We start from the raw sequence: 17,574 nt of genomic DNA on the forward strand, positions 1-17,574 counted from the left end.
CTAAGAATAGCCAAACAAACTACTCTCTCAAAAATTTGGCACCCTTCTGTGCCATGGCTTTCCCTCAGACAAGAGACACTGAATATGCCTGGCCAATGAAGGAATCTTTTCCCTCACAGGACTAATGATGAAACTTTCAGTCAATGACTGCTCTAAATGGCCAATTCCCAAACAACAACTGCAATTAAACTACCATAAAGAACAGCTGCATGAGCTGCAAAATCCAGGCAATACATTAGACCAGCAGGAAAAGTGTCAGAAATTACATTTCCACAGCGGGAACAAGAAAATATTTTCCTTGGTGGGGAGCACTAAATAAGTCACAAACAAAGTTTTGCAGTCAAAATGAACTACAGCTTTCTACTCCAAAACAGAAAAGACAAGGGAAAAGAAATCATCACTTATGTCAAGGAAGGGCACAGTTTTCTTTTGTAATAGTAGGCCTAGTTCAGAGGAGGAAAGGAACAAAGACAGAGAGCCCAATAAACTACAGAAAAAGAATAAGGAGTTGAGAGAGTAGGGAGATTGTTGATCAGAAGGGTAAAGAGGAATCTAAGTACTGAGCAAAAACTCATGATCCATTAGCCTTCAAAAAATAGTAGCCTGAAGCAGCATAGGAAATTAGAAGTTATGTACCTACCATAACGTTCCATGTTAGTTGTCTTCTCTCGCCTTCTTTCTTGCTGGATGGGTTCGGAGCCGATCCTCGGCTCCGACTCGGCACTTGCTTTAGCTCGAGAACTCCTTTTACCAGCTCGAGGCAACCCTATATCCCATGATGCAAGGCGGAACTACCTCAGATCTCGTTTGGCAGCTAACTAACCTTGCTAAAGACTATCCTAACAGAAACAGGAACAATGGTTCCTAAAAGAAATCCTCCTAACAACGTACCGGAGGAAACAATCTAATAGGAACTCTCCAAGATCTGTCCAGGCCAGGGGAAGGAGGGAGGGGCAAGAAAGAAGGCGAGAAGACAACTAACATGGAGCGTTATGGTAGGTACATAACTTCTAAATGTTAAGTTGTCAATCTCGCCTTCATTCTTGCTGGATGGGCAGCGTCCTAGCACCTGTATCCCGGGTGGCTCAATGGAACAGACTCTTGAGAACTGTGGAACCAAAACTGGCCCTATCTCTAGAGGCCAAGTCCAACTTGTAATGAGAGACAAAGGTATGAGGTGTGGCCCAAGTAGCTGCTGCACAAATGGTATCAATGGGTAGTCTATCCTGAAAAGCTGCAGAAGTGGATAGACTCCTGGTTGAGTGTGCTTTTGGCTTAGAAGATAGCTGTTTGCCCTGAGAGAGTACACATAGGAAATAGTGGAAGTCAACCATCTGGATAAGGTCACTTTAGATACTGGAAGACCTATCCTGTTTTCTGCATAGGAGACAAATAGTTGGTCCGATTTTCTGAATTGTTTAGTTCTATGCAAATAGTACCTGAGCTGACGATGGACATCCAAAAAAATGCAGTTTTTGTTCAGCTCTGTCGGAATAGTTTGGGAAAAAGACTGGTAGATCTATAGATTGGTTAATGTTGGTTTGAGATACGACTTTGGGAAGAAAGGAAGGGTTAGTTCTTAATGATACCCTATCCTTATGAAAAACCAAATAAGGGGAACGGATGCAGAGAGCTTGAATCTCGGAAACCCTTCTTGCAGAAGTGACAGCCAGTAAAAATATAGTTTTCCAGGTCAATAGCTTCAAAGAACATGAAGCAGACGGTTCAAAGGGAGGTAGTATCAAGGATGCCAACATTAAGTTTAGATCCCATTGCGGAGGAGGATGCTTTATAGGTGGTTTTAGGAGGAAAACTCCTCTGAGAAAGGCCTTGCATAACCTATGAGACATAATGTTACTGTCATGCAGGCCAACATGATACTTAGAAATAGCAGCCAGTTGTACTTTGACTGTAGATGACGAGGATCCTGAATGAAAAACCTCCGCCAGGAAATCTAAAACCGAATGTACAGGAGCAGTAAAGGGGACAATATTTCTGGAATTCGCCCAAATAGAAAAACGTCGCCACTTGCTAGCATAAACAGTCCTAGTGGACGACTTCAAGGAAGAGACTAAAATGTCTCTGACTGAGTCAGAAATCATCGGTAGCCTGGCTAGGGTAGGAAGTGGAGCAACCAAGCAGTGAGGTTGAGAGAATGAATGGCCCGGTGCTGCTGACCCGATTGGTGGATCAAGAGATCCGGAACTGGGTCCAGATGCCAGGGCTGCACCAGAAGGTGACGATGCAGAGATGGAAACCAAATTTGTCGAGGCCAATATGGGGCAATGAGGATCAACTTGGCTCTCAAAACGGTGGCTTTCTGAATGACTTGTGGAATCAAGGGAAAAGGAGGAAAAGCGTACAGAAGTCCCCGGGGCCAATCCTGGGTTAGAGAGTCTCTCAGAGGTTGGCCTGGAAGGGGAAAGAGAGTGAAGAAATCGGGGCACTTGTTGTTTTGAGGAGTAGCAAAAAGATCGCAACAAGGAGTGCCCCACTTCAGAAAAATCTGATCCACTACAGATTGATTGAGAGACCACTCGTGAGGCATCAGAATGGATCTGCTCAGCCTGTCCGCTAATTGGTTGGACCTGCCGGGGATGTGCGTTGCTATCAGAAACCGCTGAGAAGAGATCGCCCACTGCCAAAGTCTGAGAGCTTCTCGACATAACGGATAGGACCTGGTCCCGCCCTGCTTGTTGATGTACCAGACTACGGACATGTTGTCCGTCTGTACTGCAATAGTCCCTGTGGGAAGAAAGTCGTTGAGGGCTTGCAACGTTAAAAGCACTGCTCTCATCTCCAGGACATTTATGTGCAGATGGTATTCTATGGGTTGCCACGTCCGTGGACCATCCTGCCCTGATAATGCCCCCACCCGATCAGAGAGGCATCCGTAGTGACTGTGGCAACTGGAGGAGGGAATAAAGGGTCGGCCCTGATGAAGAAGAGGGGAAGATATCCACCAGTTCAGATGAGCTCGGCACGACTGTGTTACCAAGATTTCGTGCTTCATCGGGAGACTGTGGTACGACCACTGCGTGAATAGCATCCACTGCAGAAGACGCATGTGGAAGCGAGCCAGTGGTAGAAGAACAATGGCCGCAGCCATAAGACCTAGAACCTTCAGTATAAATCTGGCTTTGATCTTGTTGCTTTGCAAAAGAAGCCGAACAAATTTTTGGATGTCCAGAATTCTTTGATCTGTTAGTCTGGCTAACATTTTGGCGGTGTTTAACTCTGCACCTATAAAGGTGATAGATTGGCAAGGCAGCAGAGAAGATTTTTTGAAGTTTACTGAAATTCCCAAACTCCTGCAAAGCTGTAGAGTGTAGTCTCTGGACTGAAGAAGCTGACACTTGGTGGTGGCGGAGAGGAGCCAGTCGTCCAAATAGGGAAACACCTGGAATCCTCGACGTCTCAGATGAGCTGTGACCACTGCCATGCATTTGGTAAACACTCTGGGGGCTGAAGTGAGGCCAAAGGGCAGGGCTCTGAATTGGTAATGACTGGTCCCTAGCGAAGCGGAGAAACCTTCTGGAGCGTCTGTGAATCTTTATGTGATAGTACGCATCCTGAAGGTCTATAGAGCACATCCAGTTGTCCTTGACCAGAAAGGGCAGAATGGACTGAAGCGTGACCATCCGGAATCTTGCCTTCTTGACAAATCTGTTCAGATTGCTCAGGTCTAATATTGGTCTTCAATCTCCCGTCCTTTTGGGGACCAAAAAGAATCTGGAGTAGCGCGGATCCTACCTGGTCTGCTGGCACAGTCTGGGCGGCTCTTTTTCTAGGAGCTTTGAAACCTCCTGTTCTGCCAAATCCCTTTGACCGGGTGAGATGTCTGGAAGGGATTGAAGAGGTGCAGGAAACCTTTGAAGGGATTTTGTAACCCTCGGATATAATCGACTGTACCCACATCTCTTGAGATAGGGATTGCCAGGCTACTGGGTACAGCGAAATCCTTCCCCCGTCTGCCTCCAAGGGTGGACAGTCGGGCAACACCTCAGGGATGCTAAAAGGGCTTCTCAGGAAGAGACTCCCTGTTGCCCTGGTTCTGAGGACCCCCCCTGCCTCTAGGGCGGCATCTATTATTGTTACCCCCTCTGCCTCTGGGGGTAAACTGACCACGTGTGTCCGGTGTAGCTCCTTGGGCTTTACGGAACCACATCTTCCCCCCCTTCTGACCCTTGGGGTATGGTCTAGAAGGAGTGGAAAACTGGACTCCATGGCAGAAAGAGTTTTACCGTCCTGCTCACACCTGGTCAAGGTATCCTTCACCTGAGGTCCGAACAAAGCCGAACCATCAAAGGGGGTATTAGTGAAGGGCCTTAAAGGGGTCCATAAAATTACAAAGCCGCATCCAGGCTTGGCGTCTAAGAGCAACTCCTGTGCCTGCGGCCCTGCTCGCTCCATCGGCCGCATAGGATATGAGCCGCATGGAGGAGTTAGATATGGAATTCAGGATAGCAAGCTGCGAGGCAATCTTTTCCTGAGCCCCAGCAGCAGAAGGATCCTGGGCTACTTCTCCCAGTTCCTTGAGAACATCTCGTTGAAGCCTGGTGAAGTGACAAAGATAATTCAGCGAGCATAGCAAAGGTCGCTGAAGAAAACATCCGCTTTCCATACCTGTCCATGGTCCTAGAGTCCTTATTAGGAGGATGGACAGGTACTGAAGGATCCGCCAATTCCTTCTTAGTGGCAGCCGCCACCACCATAGCATCCACGGAACACCCTTGGAAAGGAACTGTTTGTCCGAAGGGGCGTAATGAATTTGGATGGTCTTCTGGGGACAGGTTCCACAGAATCTGGAGCACGCCTTACGAGCCACTACCTGCATGAGTGGGTCGAAGGCGGAGACACCCAGGAGGTGGAGGTCGGGATCCAAAAGCCTCCAGGTATACCGACTCATCCTCGGAGGGTCAATGGAGGGCCAATTCCCCTCTGTTTGAGGAGCTCAAGGATGTCTGAAAAGAGACATCCTCAGAGGGGACCGTGGGGAACCCTCCGACTCATCTAAGTCGGTATCAGATGTAGTAGACTCAGGAGTCTGTGTGTTTCCTCTTACCGTCCTCTTCCGAGGGGTCCCCTGCAGGATCAGGAGAAACCTCGGAAGAGGAGGAAATTCCCAGTGGGGAAACCTGGGGCGATGGATCCCTGGGCCTGAGAGCAAGAGGTTGGCAAGAGGCATCTGCAGGCACTGAAGAGGGAGGAGCTAGAGGGATGGACCGTTGACCAGGCTCAGAGGCCAGGACACTCCTCATCACCTCAAAGGCTCCCCTCCCCGGGAGGCCAGAACACACCCGCTCGAAGAAACAGGAATGGCCGGCTCCAAAGAGAGAAGGCTCGAGGCCGATGTCGGCGCCGAGCTTACCAAAGCGAAGCCCGAGAGGGAGAGCGGGGTCGGACAAGGGTCCGATGCCACTAGCCCCTCGGAGCAGACAGTGGAAACCTGGCGACCGGATCCCTCCAAGGAAGGTCTCAAGGAGGAGATCGGAGCCGAGGGCAGCGGAGCCGAAGGATGTATTGGCTCCGGCATCGAAACAGTCGCTGTCCCGAAGCTCCGGCTCGAACTGCGGTGTGGAGTCGGAGGAGGAAGTTCAAGGATTGGGGCTAAAGCCGAAGTCTGTTGAGACGGGCTATGGAGCATTTGGGCCAGTGCCTGAGACTTCAACAGCCTGCTTACCACCCTCTCTAAATCGTGGTCAGACAGCCTGGAAGATCTCGAAGATCGGCTCCGATGGCTCCGCTCCGACAAAAGAGGAGACCCCGGAGCCGAGTGGATACTCAGTATAGAAGGGGACCGGGATCTCTTACGGGTCGAAGCCATCGGAACCGAAGTCCCTTGAACCCCAGATGGAGCCGAGGATATCTCAGCTCCGATGCTGGATAAAGTGTCGGCTCCAGCCGGAGCCGACAAGGCCACAGTAGTCAGGGTATCGGAGCCGGTCGGCGCCGAACCCACTACTCGAACAGCAGATGTATTGGCTCCAGCCGGAGCCGATGTCGGCTCCGACAGAGCCGGAGCCACCGGAGGAGGCTTGGACACTGTAGTCTGAGCCTTCGGTGGTTTAGAAGGTTTTCCTGACCCTAATTTAGGAGGAGAACCTTCTGGCTTAAGTAAGCCTCGGAGGATGAGTTTATTCCTCCTTTCCTGCAGGACTCTCTGGCTAAAAGCATGACATAAAGCACAGGAGTCCTGCAGGTGCAAAGGCCCCAGGCAATAAACACAAGATGTGTGACCGTCTGTCAGAGACATTTTCTGACAGCACTGGTCACACTTCTTGAAGCCTGTGACCTTGCCTTCCTTTGACATCCTAGGAGGATGGAAACACAAACAATCCCAACAAACACACAAATTAATCCCTTACACAAACACACAGGAAGGGAATAACCAATGGGGAAGTAGGCCTGACTAAAAAACTTTAGACTAAAGATTATAAAAAAGTTTGAAAACAAGGGAATAGGGTGGGCTGTAACTAACTACAGACTAAACTGACACTAAAAGGGAAAAATAAACCCCTAACTACTCTTTTTCTTATTTTACAAAGAAAAACTTACCTCAGCTGGCAAAGGAGACCTCTTTCGCTAAGCGGCAAACGAGATCTAAGGTAGTTCCGCCTTGCATCATGGGATATAGGGTTGCCTCGAGCTGGTAAAAGGAGTTCTCGAGCTAAAGCAAGTGCCGAGTCGGAGCAGAGGATCGGCTCCGAACCCATCCAGCAAGAATGAAGGCGAGATTGACAACTTAACATCGGACTTTTTAGCATTGTGTGGCAACAAAGAATTGATGAAAGGAGTATGTAGTTGCATTATAGCAGTAGGGGAAAATTCTTCTCAGTCAGCAGTCTTTAGTAATGAGCAGTCATGATGCCATTGACATTAACCCTAAAGATTATTTAGGATGAGATGGCCCACTCCTGTCAGATACAAAGAATTACCACAGCCAGAGAAATCACTTGCGTGGTCACCTTGTCCAGGTCACTCATTTCAATTTACTATTTTGAAAAGGAACCTTGCATTTTGCCCTGTGAATGAATGCACATTTAAAAAAAATCACTTTTACAGATGCATACTGCTCTACCCTTTTGTAAATAAACAAGCCTTCTTCCAAAGCCAGTACTCTCGCTCTTGTACTGATCATTTAAATAAATGTTTTACCTCTGCATGAAAATTAAAGGTAGTAGTTTACTTCATTTTGGCACAAACTGTAATCCTAAATTTTAGAAGTGCCGAATTCATTATCAGAAGCTGTTAAAACACTGCATAACTCTAAAATTTGATATTGCTAGAAACAGAGCATATTGCTAAAACTGGAAACTGTATTACAGTGCATCACTGCAGCATCAAAAAGTAGGAGTATTCAGAAACAGGTGAGATTCTGCCAGAAAGTCTGCTAAAAGCTAACAACCAGTCCTGCACATACCTCTCAAACTGGAAACATCAAAAATCTGGACAGAGGCCCATGAAAAAGAGGTACAAATCTGTACACTGATTAACATAAAATGTGCATACATAATTATGTAACATCACCCACTCCAGTGGAATTGTGGGACAGAGACTTTCAAATGCAAACTGAGAATAGACAACGAAAATATAGCCCCAGACCCTGTATAAATGGTGACCATTTTTAATGTGTAGCAATGATGTTCACTGGGAAGGAAGAAGATGATGAACCTCAGGATTTTGTTTTTGGTAACTTGCAGTATGTGGGTTTTAAGGTAAAAGTAGGGCATTTAATCGCAGGCAATATTCTAATCTTATCGAAAGAATATTATAGTTTGCTAGGACCTCCAAAAGTCATTTACAATGGCCTACTGATAAGTGGCATAGCTACAGTGTGTGCTGCCCGGGGGTGTCAGTTTGCTGCCCTTCCCCCTCACAAAATCATGGTTGAATGGGGCCCCCCCATACACAGCCCTCCCCCCTGCAGCCATTGCAATGTCCCATTACTTGGCTATTTCACCCCATTTACCATAAACACTGTAGTGTGCATACTGCTTTACCTCTACAATGATTTGGATTCCGTTTAAAACTTATTTTACAGCATAAACACTAATAGACATCTGCTAAACAAAGCAATGCAGTCTCACAAAGACTTAGCATTAAAACTTCTCTGCCCTTGAAACTCACATTCGTTGAAACAGCACTGAAACCCACGTTCAAAGAAAATGCATCTGGCCAGTGGCGGATAAAGATTACCTTTGGGCTGTTTTCAAATCATAGGCACCTTGCACACGAAACATACATCATGTGTTCTTTGATACACCTTCCTGACTGTATTAAATTATATTCCTAGTATAATACAGTACAGTTGTTAGAGCGTGTTTTAAATTTATTGTTTTGAACATTTTTCTAGTATGCAATGAAACAAAATGCATAAACCAATGACAAAACTCCCCAATTCAGAACATTTCCATCATAAAAGTCTACTCAAACTTCTACAATCCACCAGTATCAGTCTGCAGAAGTAAAAGTCATCTAAATAATTCCACATTAAAGAGATCTGTAACTAATGAAGAGATTGCTGCTAGCAAACAACTTTATATTTCATTGTTTAATCTACAAATAAAGTGCCTGTTGCCCTTGAAGAATAAATTGCCTATGTTAAATTAAAAAAAAAATGATAAGCTAGTAATACTGCAATAGGGAATGGATGACAAATTGATAACAGGTTCAGTTACTAGTTATCGCCGCCAAAGAGGACATTCTCAGAACTGCAGCATCCACCCCCTTTAAAAGTTCAACACAGTATCAGCAATGCATCTACATACTGTGGGATTAGAACCCACAGTCTTCTGCATCAAAAGCAAGTATTCTACCTGTTGTGCTACTAACAATGCAAGCAGACTTGGCATAAGCAGCACTAAACTTCACTTACCCTGAAGCTCTCAGCTCCTTGTAAAATCCAGAAGACACTCAACTGTCTCTCTCAACTTTGCAGCACAAGAAATCTGGAAAAACCAACATTTATCGGGGGGAAAAAAGCCCATAAAACAGGGACACATTTTAAACATAACTTGTGTAATCTTGGAAAGTTGCTAGAATAAAATGTTGTGTTACCACCATGTGTTTCCTAAAAGATAGAAAGCCTGAAACTTAAATGGCTATCATTTAGTAAATTCAGTTCTCACCATAGCCGTCAACCTCTTAGCACAAAAAAACCTGGACAAAGCCAATAATGGGGGAATACAGCCCGAAAAGTAGGGACAATTTCAAATATTGATCTTATAAACTTAGAAAATTGCTAGAATAAACAATTTTGTGATACCATGTATTTTCTGAAGAATATGAAGTCTGAAATTCAAATGCCTGTCATTATTTAGTGAATTCAATCCTCACTGATTTGCCACAAAAATCCAGAAAATCACAGATTTTCACACACACACACACACACACACACACACACACACACACACACACACACACACACACACACACAAGCAATGCTGTTAACAAAAGCTGGGCAGCAAATTGAGTAAGGACCTTTAAATACAACTAATAAGCAGCAGCAAGAGTGCACTTATACAACTAAAGTCTCCAAACCAAACTCCCTACATAACTGCACCTTAAAAGCAATGCTGTTAACAAAACGGGCCAGCAGCATATCTGATAAAAGTAAGCAGAAGTGAATGCACTTACAATAACCATTAACAAAATGGGCTGGCAGCATATCTGATAAGAGTAAGCACCTTCAAATACAACTAGTAAGCAGGAGTGAATGCACTTTCAATATTACAATAACCATTAACAAAATGGGCCGGCAGCGTATCTGATAAGAGTAGGCAAGAACAGAGTGCACTTACAATAACAAAACGGCGAGCTTATCTGATCTGATAAAAATACTTGTTTCTTACCTGCAGGCTGAGGCAGACATGTGGGTGGTTGGGTGCTCTGCAAAACTTGTACACAGCTGCCATTCCCCATTTCCCTCCCTCCAAAACAGTTTAAAATAAATTCCAACAGGCAGTAGCTGATGTCATCAGGCAGGCCCTGTAGGCTGGAGATGTGTGATGGCGTCAGCACAAATTTAAAGTTGCAATACAAAAATAAATCGGGAATTAAAGGGGCCACTCGTGAATTCGTGGCACCCCATTATTTTGCCCTTGAAACCGTCAAATACCGAAGAATTCAGTATGATTGAGAGTTATGGTCCTGCAGCTAACCACACTTTCCAAAATATCCACATAAACAACGGAATATTTGAAATCACATGAAGCCTACCTTTACAGTAGATCTCGCCATCTTTTTCAGTAAGAGTTGTAGATTCTAAGCTTTTCCCACATTTTGCACATCTAAAGCAAGTTTTGTGCCATGGCTGAAATTCAAAAAGAAAATAAATTTTATTAAATGATGCAAATTGCAAGGTTCAAAAAACAAAACAAACAAAAAAACTCAGCAATACAGAACTGGAGTTAGTTTTCTGCAACATGTAACAAGTAAATGGCCTGTGTCATTACTGTTGTGCAGCACTGGAACATAAAAGCTCAGCAAGCCTTTAGGGAGAAAAGGATATGGTAAACGTGACTAGAAGGTGCTTGGAAATAAACTATACAAGTCAGTGGAGTATTCTGATTTCCAGTGTGTTACTAACCCACACAAAATCTACAATCAAAGTTTTAAAGAAACAGTGATGCAGTCTCTTTCTCCTCTTGATTTTTTTTTGACAAAAGTTTTGCCCTGGGATTCAGTAAACTCCATGTAGGCTTCGCACGAAGCCTACATGGAGTTTACATGTGTGTGTGCAATGATGAGCGGTGAGCAGCAGCGCCAACTGCATATTTATGCTGCGCACCACATTTAAATGTATAAGCATGGTTTCAGGAAACCATGTAATGCAACACAGATAGCAAACCTGTTCAATTCACAGCACAGTAGACTTGCGAGTTTGAGCAGAATGCCACAATGATCACCCAGACTTAACATATATTTCTCATAGCTCTCAATCTCTTAGTGCAAAAAATCTGGACAAAGCACAACATAATGGGGGGCAATGACACAGAAATAGGGACAGATTTTACATATGTGATCTTTTAAACTTAGAATTGTGCTAGAATAACAAGGGGTTTGTGTGAAGATACATTTTCTGAAGGATTTGAAGTCTGACACTGAAATGTACATAATTACTGCAAGACATCCATCCTGAGATCATCCCAGTGATGTGGCAAAAAAACGCAGGTTTTATAAGGAACACACCAAAAAATATACAAGGCAAAAATCCGGACATTCTGCGAAAATCTAGACAGTGGAGAGATATGATAGTTATGTATATGGTCCAAACACAGTACAGGACAGTGCAGAGTATTGTGATATCACATTCCTGGTATTCTGCACCAAAGCTGTATAAATGATATGTAAGGGTACATGGACTCTCGTGTAAAATAAACACTCGGGGGAAGCATGTGTGTGTGTGTATTGAATAGGGACACACAAATGCTCTGTAGGAATGAACAGAGGGGAAGATGACAGGTGAACCAATCTACAGTACAGCAGATGAGAGCATGTCAACTGAACACAGTTGTAGCAGCAACACCAATCACATATCAATGTGGTACAGTAGGGACTGCACAGTGAAAATGTGTATTATGTGACTGTCACACAAGGTGACATAATAATGGGGAAGATGTCTGTGCGAGATAAGCATCTTTACATGAACAATGCAGAGGACATCTATCAGGGATGCGACATACATATACAATTGGGATAGGGTGCATATTGTGAAGCTGTACAAACTGATTTGCCTGAATAGGAGTGTAATCTCAGCAGAGGTCTCTAGCAAGTGTGACATAGGCAAAGGCTCAAGGACAACATTAAAAGAAGCAAGCACAATCACGGACAATCAGAATAATGCCACCAGTAGTCCCATGTCTCTGACACAAGTGACTTAGAGTGATCACAGATGATTCTGCACAAATACACTTGTACAACTATTATGACATGTCCTCAATTTACGAGGGTCATCACACACACTGTCTGTGAACTAACATTTACTGGAGGTGTTAGAAGGGACACTGCTATAAATGTTTGCGACATTATAATCAAAACAGGTTAGTTGACTGGTGTGCATGGCAGATATATATCACACAATCTGCACTGTCACAAATGTTACCCCTGCCATTAATGTTGTTAAACAGCTATATATGTACTGCGTGCATCACCAGAGGTAGAACACATGCATCTGGTGTAACATACTCAGCAGTTGTGTTTCATACAAGCAGTAGTCAGCACTGTAACCACATGCTTGTGGATATTCCACTTACCATCTACCCCAGGACACAGGTCACACACCTACTGTTCTGACCATAGGGTGTGACGTCTACATTATACTTGGGTTGTGTGTGTTCTCCTGATGTAACAAATCCCCCCTCATGTTTTTGTGTCTTTGCAAGTGTTGTCATGGCTGTGGCAGCAATCTTTGGTGTGTGTTGATACTGTATGTATTATACTAATATCACAGTTGGAGTCAATGACTGCCCACAATCTGTACTCTTTCAGACAGCTGTTTGGACACAGGATGTATATGTCATCTGTGACATCTGTCACTTAAATAATGGACAGGAAAGGGTCTAGCAGACAGCCCTGATGTGCTGACCTGATCACTGGACCCGAAATATGGGTCACTTCACACATTTCAACATATTTTTACATGCCACATATGCGATACAGTAGTCAACCCACTTGGTAATATAGATGTTTATGGTCACATCTGATAGTACTGAGTGAATGCCTGCGTGGATTTGTGCCAAATGCCTTGGGCATGTCAAGTTCAAAAGGATGACTGTGTTGCATGCCTCTGATGACCTCTTTGATGACATCTAACAGATGTAACAGACATGATGTAGCATTAACTCACGCAGGTCTGTTGCATACAATCAGGATATTACTACTGTCCATTTAGAAAAGGTCCATGATGACAAGTCGCTCTACCTCACAGATGAGGAGAGTCAGGACGTGTCTATACATCTATGCATCGGGTGCTGTCCCCCCAACTCAGATGGATGCATATTAATGTACACAACCAATACAGGAACACAGTCTATGTGAAAGATGTGTTGAAATGTGTATTCAACCGTGTCAGGAAGGTGTATGTGATGTCATGTGACAGATCTGTGATGTTGTCACAGTCCATTGTTTCTGTGTGACAGGCCTGGATGAAGGTAAGACAGTGCATACTGGCTATCCTGATCTGGCCTAGGGTTTGAACACAATCCTCCATGCAGGTATCACTGAGAAATTCTCCCAGCTAGGGATTAAACCTTATATCACTAGATGGGTAACTAACTGGCTCACTGACATAACACATACTATGAAAGTTGATGAATCAACCTGTACCAGTAGAGCTGTCACCACTGGCGTACTCCCCAGGGATCTGTGTTTGGCCCTTTATTGTTTGGAATCTATTTCTCGACAGTTTGGAATTTATTTCTTGACAGTTCAGGTTAAAGTATACTGCCTTTGGCTTACCAAATTTGCTGATTCTAGCATACTGGGTGCAATCATTGAGTCCACCTAAGATAATAACATATTACAGTAGGGGCTAACAGACAAATGTTTGGTGACACAGCCCCACTGTCTACAAATAAATGCAAAAATGTGCCTTTATTTTGTCCTTCTGCAAAGTGGAATTCCCTGCTAATTACAGGATGGATAACAGTCCCGCTATGCGAAACTCACTGATAAAAACACTGGGAACACAAATACGTAGCAATATGAACTTCAACCACCAAGTGTCCACTATGGTATTGAAAGCCTATGTTGTGCACATCATACGTCTTGCCATTGTATTCAAATCTGAGGATTATACTACAGCACTGTACTCGAACCTCATTAGAACACTATTATAATGCTCTTTTGCTTGTACCTCACCAGATGCATGCAGCAGCTGGAAAGACCACAGGGGTTGCTCACCAAGAAAACACAGGGTCCACAAATCATGTCATGATGTATGCAGACAGACTGAAAGCCATGTCACTGTAATCTGTATCTTATAGGATGAGTTGACTTCTGCCTGGCCTCCAGGCAAGTCTCTGATCCTGCCCTGGTAGGAATAGTGCACATCCATGAATCAGATACAGCTAATGACAGCAGCAGTGTCTGGTGAGGAGAATATGGTAATAGCAGTGTCCCTCATGCTGGTGTAAAAGGCTCTCTGTAATATCAAGCAAGTGCACACACACACACACACACACACACACACACACACACACACACACACACACACACACACACACACACACACACAAGGGAATAGACTCCCTCTCCATGTCAAGTATAGTGCCTCACTAGCCCTCTAAGAGGAACCTGGACGACTGGATGGGAAACAGAAAATACACCCCAGGGATCCCACCTGTGTCCCTGCTGGACAGGAGAAACAGCTGCTCACTTTGTTGGAACATGGGCAAAATTCTTGGCTAGGTTTAAAAGGGCCTCCGGGCCAATAGCCTAGTATCATCCTATGAACCTATGAACACACACGTGCGCACACACATACACACACAAAAACAAACACACAAAAACACCACTGCAGTTAGAACAGAACCCCTACCCAAGTACACAGACTACCAAACTCTGTATTTAAGGCAAGCACCAGAAGTCTGACTTGCAGTGTCTCAGACAACACTTTATAGCGGATGAAACCAGAGGAGAACATAGCATTAACAGTGTCCCATATGCTGGTGTAAAAAGATCTCTGCAATGTCAAGCAAGTGCACACACACACACACACACACACACACACACACACACACACACACACACACACACACCAGTCGACTGCAGTGAGAATACAACCCCTAAGTACACAGACTACAGAACTCAGTAATTTATGCAAGCTCCACGACGCAGGTCTTTTTACACAGCTGCAGGCCAACTTATAGTGGATGACATCAGCACTAGATGTAGGAAAGAAAATGTTGATAAGCCTGCACAAAATGGCTGCGTAGGCATGTGGATGTATCAAAATACTGTCAATCCATGGGATTGAAGCGGTAACTGTAGAATACACACTTCAGCTCTTCTGGCTACACACACACACACACACACACACACACACACACACACACACACACACACACACACACACACACACACACACACACACAAACACACACACACACAGTTGACTGCTGTGAGAACAGAACCCCTACCTACTTAAGTACACACACTACAGAACTCAGTAATTTACTGAAGCACCATAACACAGGTCTGATTTTTACAAGGCTACAGGACAACTTACAGTGGATGACATCAGCACTGGATGTAGGAGAGAAGATGATGGAAGGCCTGCATAAGTTCATAGCTTCATAGGTTGCTAGAAGGTTACTAGGCTAATAGCACTAGGGCCTTTACAAGCCTAGCTGTGTAAAAACCCAAGTACCCTTATAGAGCATAGTTAGATGTTCGTTGTTAGCAGAGAGATTTTGTGATCAGCACAGTCTTCCCCTGTCCATGAGGGACACAGCTGCCAACCCTGGGGTGAATTTATGATCACCTATCTAGTTGTCAAATTTGTGCTTGTATATGGTCATTGAGGAGCACTGCTTCACATGCAGTGGGACCCTAATACAGAGGATCGGCAATTGCTGGGAGATGTTATCTGTCTCTCCAGAATGTTCTGTTTATGTCACAGGTAAGGTTGAGATCTACAGAGCAAGCTATTCTTGTCAGTTTGATTTGCGAATGTCCAGCATTTACATTAGGGCAGGGGATGAAAAGTACAGTTTTGTACCTACCATAAATGTAGATGTTCGAAGATCCACATTGCTGCAGTCCTGACACTTGGGTAGTCCGCTGTCCACGGTCGGCCCGAATATCAAAGTATAAGGCTGACGTCGGTCATGGCGCATTTAACTGACGTCAGGACGTCAGGGTACAAATGCGCATGACCGGCGTCATATCCTCAGTCTTTTCTTGCCCCAGATGTCAGAAGACCTTAAAAACAAAGGTCAAAACCAAAAGACAGCAAACAAATAACCAACCACCCTTGCACTAACTATATGTACAATACATATACAATATACACAATATGTACAACCCAACCCACACAACCACCTCCAACTACAGAGGGGAAGGAGGGAGGGTAAATTGGACTGCAGCAATGTGGATCTTCGAACATCTACATTTATGGTAGGTACAAAACTGTACTATGTTCTTCATCTCACATTGCTGCAGTCCTGACACTTGGGTAGAATCCCAAAGCAGAGGTAAGGGAGGATGGCTAACTATAAGGAAGCAGGAGCTGCCAAAATGCCCTGCAAAACCGCAGTGGCAAAACCAGCCCTGGACTTAGAGTAAAGTGGCAGGTGATAATGCTTAGAGAAAGTATGCACAGAACTCCAAGTAGCTGCCTCCAAAATATCCTTGGTCCACTCCCCTCAAAAAAGCTGTTGAAGTGGCAGTAGCCCTAGTGGAATGAGGCCTAATCCCAGCTGGAACCTCCTTGCCATGATGGGAATAACAGAAAGCAATGCAAAACCCAATCCACTTAGAAATAGTTTGTTTTGACACAGGCTTGCCCTGAGAACTCAAAGCAAAAGAAACAAACAACTGCTGAGACTGCCTGAACCCTTTAGTTCTGTCCAAATAATAACGCAACTGCCTGTGTACATCCAAAGTGTGCAAAATCTTTTCCCCCTTATTTTGGGGATTTGCATAAAAAGTAGGCAAATGAATAGTCTGGTTTAAAGCCACACTAGAAACCACCTTAGGCATAAAGGAAGGATTAGTACGTAATGATAACCTATCCTTATGGAAAATCAAGAAAGGCTCAACTGCCATAAGGGCCTGTAATTCAGAAACCCTTCTTGCAGAGGTAATGGCCAACAAAAAAGCAGTCTTCCATGATAAATATTTCAACTCAGCAGTAGCTGCAGGCTCAAAAGGTTGTAGAGTGAGTTTCTCCAACACAAAATTGAGATCCCAAGCAGGAGTAGGAGCTCTTCGTGGGGGTCTTATATTCTTTGCCCCTCTAAGAAATTGCTTGAACAAAGGATGAGAAAACAATGGCGGTCGCAATCATAGTGAGCTGAAATTGCTGCAGCATGAACTTTAATAGAAGAGAAAGACAAACCTTTGTCTAGTAACTCAGTAAGATATTGAAGAGCCACACACAAATTAGGCTCAGAAACATCAAAATCTTTGCTGCACTCCAAAATAAAAATCTCTTCCATTTATCAGCGTACACTTTCCTTGTACTAGGCCTTCTAGCTTCCAAAATAACATTCAAAACTTGCTGAGGAAGTGGAGGCCCATTATGGTTCAAAACAGAATATGCCAGGCTGTTAGGTGCAGAGAGTGAAGCTTGACATTGAGCAAATGACTGTCCTCCTGTGACAACAGGTGTGGAATCGAAGGCAAAGGCCATGGAGGCTTCCGTACTAGACTTCTTAGTAATGGGTACCAGTGCTGTCGAGGCCAATCTGGAGCTATTAAAATCATCCTTGGCTTGTCCTGTCTGACCTTCAGAAGTACCTTTGGGAGGAGAGGCAGAGGTGGAAAGGCATACACATGAAGATTGCTCCAATTGAAAGAAAGAGCATCCACTCTCCAAGCTGTGGGATGAAACCTTTTTGTGCAAAA

The 17,574-nt window shown here is 44.4% G+C and overlaps 1 protein-coding gene across 4 annotated transcripts in view; it reads right to left on the reverse strand.

Moving 5' to 3' along the window:
- Positions 1-17,574, reverse strand: part of CSRP2 (cysteine and glycine rich protein 2) — an 881,805-nt gene that overhangs the window by 124,927 nt on the left and 739,304 nt on the right. For all 4 annotated transcript variants that reach the window (XM_044087983.1, XM_044087982.1, XM_044087984.1 and 1 more), the window contains exon 5: positions 10,222-10,315. In XM_044087983.1, coding sequence (XP_043943918.1) covers positions 10,222-10,315 — 94 coding nt within the window. The remainder of the gene's footprint in view (positions 1-10,221; positions 10,316-17,574) is intronic.

This window comes from Protopterus annectens, chromosome 11.part0, assembly GCF_019279795.1.
Source record: "Protopterus annectens isolate FY-2018-M chromosome 11.part0, PAN1.0, whole genome shotgun sequence".
In the NCBI taxonomy this organism is placed as follows: Eukaryota; Metazoa; Chordata; order Ceratodontiformes; family Protopteridae; genus Protopterus; species Protopterus annectens.